Source organism: Aplysia californica, unplaced genomic scaffold (genome assembly GCF_000002075.1).
Source record: "Aplysia californica isolate F4 #8 unplaced genomic scaffold, AplCal3.0 scaffold00034, whole genome shotgun sequence".
Lineage (NCBI taxonomy): Eukaryota > Metazoa > Mollusca > Gastropoda > Aplysiida > Aplysiidae > Aplysia > Aplysia californica.
The window spans coordinates 177,678-182,677 of NW_004797304.1; the positions used below are offsets into that span (position 1 = coordinate 177,678).

General features: G+C 42.3%; 1 protein-coding gene across 2 annotated transcripts in view; it reads right to left on the reverse strand.

The window, feature by feature from the left end:
* LOC101857465 overlaps positions 1–5,000 on the reverse strand; it is a 114,008-nt gene that overhangs the window by 62,226 nt on the left and 46,782 nt on the right. For both annotated transcript variants that reach the window (XM_013091356.2, XM_035973830.1), the window contains one exon: positions 862–966. In XM_013091356.2, coding sequence (XP_012946810.2) covers positions 862–966 — 105 coding nt within the window. The remainder of the gene's footprint in view (positions 1–861; positions 967–5,000) is intronic.

The following is a 5,000-nucleotide window of genomic DNA, read 5'->3' on the forward strand; positions in this document are numbered from 1 at the left end:
CACACACACACACACACGCACACACACACTTCAGAGGGAATAATCCACATCACTACAAAACTGAGAAGTGCGGTTGTTCTTTTTTTACATGCCCCGCAAATTTAAGCTTTTAGACAAGTAACGCAACACACGGACGCATATCAATCATCCACTCCCACCAAAATATCCATAAGGAGATAAATGCTCACCATGACTATTTTAAGAGTCTGATCTTATTAATGTTGTTATTGTAAAATTCCATCAAACGAAGGCTTTTTGACACTTACAACACGTATTCATATGCCAGGTCACTCATTGGTCATATACAATACGTATATCAACTCTTTAAACCCCGTAGGACGCTGGAAGCGTCCGGCCGTAATAACCATGTTCCCCATCGGACACTGGGAGCGACACATACCATTGATATTTGTTTCTTTTCATTTAGTGCTAGTTTTTTTCTTGTTTCTCGGAAGTATTTCGGAACCAAGTTTATTAGTAACGACTAAGCCTTTGTTTCTGCCATTTAGAAGTTAAAGGCAAGCTTTTGGGGTTAAAATGAGACATAGTGCGCCAGGTTTACGTGACCGTCGCAAAAAACTCCGGGAAACGGTGGAAATAACTCAGTCTGGGTGTAATATAAGTTAGTACTAGTCACAATGTCACACATTTTGTAAGTAGCACCTCAAATACATTCTCATGCAAATTAAATGTTTCTCTTTGAAAGTTTTGCTCATCTATGGCTGGTTGGCCCCTACGAGCCAGGAAGCGACTTGGGTCAAATTCCAGTATCTATGGTTATTCAAGCTAATAGTAAACTTCTGTTGGTCTAGCTTATGGAACATATGAATGAGAAAGAGAAAACAAAGACGACCAACCAACCTTTTTTAGGCTCAGGGGTGATGGGAGCTTCGTCCTCTCTGCTTTGAAGATAGTCCGGCAGAAGAAGCTCAGCGTAACGGGACATCGTTGCTGTCTTCTCTAAGTCTGAAAGGAACAACAAATGGCCATTTACACGCGTACTGAAATTGAAAGCTGTATTTGCATTCCAATGACCTGTGATTATTTAAGTTCCTTTTAAGGTCGCTTGTTTTCTTGAAAAAAAAAGAGCAACAAACTTAAAAAATATACACCCTCTGACACAGAGACAAATATGTATACAGGGTGTCCCAAACGTTGCGCACCACTCTGAAAACCTTCTCTATACACGGGAATTGGTGCATTGAAAGATGCAATAACTACAAAGAACTAACCCATCACCCCTGGAACACTCTGGCATGTAAAAGAACGCATTTTTGAGATAGTAGATGCTTATTTTGTTCCAGAGGGAGCTCAGATTAAACATTGAAACTCGTGATTACAACTTGGCAATTCCACTTGAAGGATAAAACATGATCTAACACCACAACTCATGTAATATAATTTTTATACACACCATTTCACTATATCAACCCGCCACCTGATAAAAAGCGTAACGTGACAATAATATAAGAATACGGCCTAAAATAATGAGATAATGCCTCTTGATTCGAGAGAACATAATGACCACGGCAGTGGAAAAAAAAGTTACGTCAGTGAAAGCATGAGTAGAAAGTGAGTGTGTTTTTCCTCTTAAGAATATTTTACTTCAACCGGGAGTTAAATCCAAAAGGCAACTGGCTGGTTGTCTAGATAGCCATTACAAAAAGCAAATAAAAGAGATCCACTTCTGTTAGCTGAGGTAGACGACTGGTGACAAACACCATCATGCGGACTGTTTAAACTTCAAATTTGATTTTGGATTGATCGCTTACGCATATCGTGTAATAACTGACAAAACATTTCACACAATTAAAGTGAAAGACGCAGATTCAATTCAGTGCCCCGAATAAGAGGGCGCTTTAGTCTTCAACACCGACAACAAACGTGGGATATCCAGCAGGCAGGAATGAGACTGCCAGTCAAGCATGGTTATTGCTACATCGCTAATTTGTTGTAAGTCGTCTGTGGGACGCGTGTTTCATTGTAGACATGATGAAAAAATTCATATTATTATGTTGGGGATACAAAAAGAAATAGAACATTTTATAAAACAACATCAGTGAAAAAAAATACATTAAAAATACTGCCTAGAAAAGGAGACGATTAAGGTTTGTGACCAAGAATAAGAGATAGTGTGAAGACAGTCAACATACCTGTAGACCTCAACATCCGATATTTTAGCCCCCAAACATTTAATTTTACATAGATATCTACAACAGGCTACCACACTGTGTTCATAATAAATGCCAGATATATTCTGGGACTCTTTCTCATTTCTTAAATTAAGAAAAAGCAGTTTAATTTTTAAAGAGAGATGTTTGCCTATGCATAATATCTGTTGTACTAAACAGAGTACGAGCAATGTCCCAAAATATGTAACCGTCACACAAGGTTAGCTTTCGACAGAAGGCACACCCGTCATGTAATGTCGTTGATTGCGTCGTTAACGTTCAGTTAGAGGCCATGGCCAGTTACCTAAAAATCGTTAAACACATATGTGGCTCTGTATGTCTGACCTGTAGCTATCCTGGCTCGTTCCGTGCAAATGAATGTATACATTACCGTGTGCTAAAGCAGCGTAGCTGTATCGTCTGTTTGTTGTCAGCAGAGCTGCGCGATTCGTCAGACGTGCTATTCAATAGTGTTGTAAAAATGGCGGACATGTGTCGCCTCGCTTCGTGTTTATTTTCGACAGAACTCTTCACAGATCATCGAAACCAACAAGAAGTATGTATTATTAGGTGCTTTACTATTACATATTGATGCTAGCCTCTACACTTGGCCACAAAATCACCAAGAAATGCACTTTATCATACTTTGAAACTTCGAATCGAGAGGTTTCGACTGTTGTCGTAGGCCTTGGTCTAGGCCTAGATCTAGGCTAGGTGTGCTTCTCTAGATTTAGATCTACTTTCCGAACTGCACACCCTCTTTGGCTGGGTGCACATCAAAATCTAGATCTAGATCCACGTTTATTCATTAATAAATACTTTCTCTCTCTCTCTCTCTCTCTCTCTCTCTCTCTCTCTCTCTCTCTCTCTCTCTCTCTCTCTCTCTCTCTCTCTCTCTCTCTCTCTCTCTGAGCTAAAATAAATTAATTCTAGTAGGCCTAGGCTAGACATACCGCCCGAGATGATCAGCAGATCTAGCCTTGCTTGGTAACCAATGTAAACTATCGCTGCGCGCAGCTGCAAGTGTGTTTTTTTGGGGGGGGGGGGGGGGGGCTGCACTTGGCACATGACGTAAAGAAGAGTTGTCCCGTCCTGGTATAATTGGTCTTGGATTACACAGTATCTAAATATAGCAAGGCAGACCCGTCAGTTGCACACCTACACACGTCAACACACAGTGCGGTTGTGCTGAGACTCAGCGAGTGTGCCTCGCGCTCGCTGAGACACAGGCGCCAACCCACAGTGCGGCTGTGCTGACACGCACACGGCGTGCGCCAGGCCAGCTACAGGTCAGACCTACAGAGCCACTCTGGGACCGGCTTAAGCCTATGTCTCCTTATAGGGGGTGCCCACATACGAGATCGGGTCGGTTCGCGTGTAGTTGGGGCTAGTCAAATTGAGGGCACAAAGCGGTCATCGTGGCACAAACCTATCGACTCGGTCGTGACCTACAAAAACAAACGCGTTTGTTTTTATGCCTGCGAATTGCAGCCAATCGTAACAAGGCTGAGTCACGTGTCCATTTGACTCATGAATACATTAACTAGACTTACGGTACTCTGGAAATTCCCAGTTTCGGTTTCACGCCTTTGACCGTCTTCTCACTTTTCACAGCGGGTTTGGAGCGCTCATAGAAGAAGATGGAGGATGAGGAGGAGTAGACAGAGGAGAAGATATAGGAGGAGCAGGAGGAGGAGGAGAAGAAAAAGAAGAAGAAGAAGAAGAAGAAGAAGAAGGAGAAGGAAAAGAAGAAGAAGAAGAAGAAAAAGAAAAAGAAGAAAAAGAAGAAGAAGAAGAAGAAGAAGAAGAAGAAGAAGAAGAAGAAGAAGAAGAAGCATTTTGTAGTAATACATGTTACAAAATGGGGACTTTTTAGTTCCTTACACTTCCTTGGGGGAGAGTGAGAAAGAAAGAAAGGGAGAGAGAGAGAGAGAGAGAGAGAGAGAGAGAGAGAGAGAGAGAGAGAGAGAGAGAGAGAGAGAGGGAGAGAGAGAGAGAGAGAGAGAGAGAGAGAGCGCAAAAAAAGATAGGGTGGGCCAGAAAGCACGTACAGAGGGACAAGGAGGGCGAGAGATAAGTAGAGGGACATAAATATGGGAAGTGAGAGATAAACAAGAAAGGAGAGAGACACTAAAGCAAGCAAGCAAGCACTCACACACACACAAACACACACACACACACACACACACACACACACACACACACACACACACACACACACACACACACACACACAGACAGAGTGAGACAAAGAGAGAGGGCTGTAGGCACTAAAGAAAGCAAGCAAGCACTCACACAAACACACACACACACACACACACACACACACACACACACACACACACACACACAGAGGGAGACAGAGAGAGAGGGCCGCTGACCTACTTAATATGTTCGTGGGTCAAAGGTTCAGCAAATCGTAGCCCGGTTTACGCCCTCTACTCTGTGTAGTCGCATGTAGATTAAAGGTTTCTGTACTTTAACTTCCAGGTCGTCGGGTACTATCGCGGTGGGGTTGTAGTGGGCATTGAAACCACCAGAAAACGACCCAACCCGACGACCCGACCCGACCCAACCCGATCAGATCTCTCTAGTGGACACCCCCTATAAGGAGATGATTTCTTTATAATCTTACTCGATTTATTTTATAGCGGCAAAGACCATGTCCCTGCCGGTCAATATCAGTCATATGAAGAAAATTTCAAAACTTAGTTAACTTTATTTTAAAAAACTATCACCTTTTCCCTACAATTTAAAACAAGAATGAAGTAAATAATATGACCATATTTGACGAAAATACAGAACTTTTAATAGTGCGAGGTGAGGAAA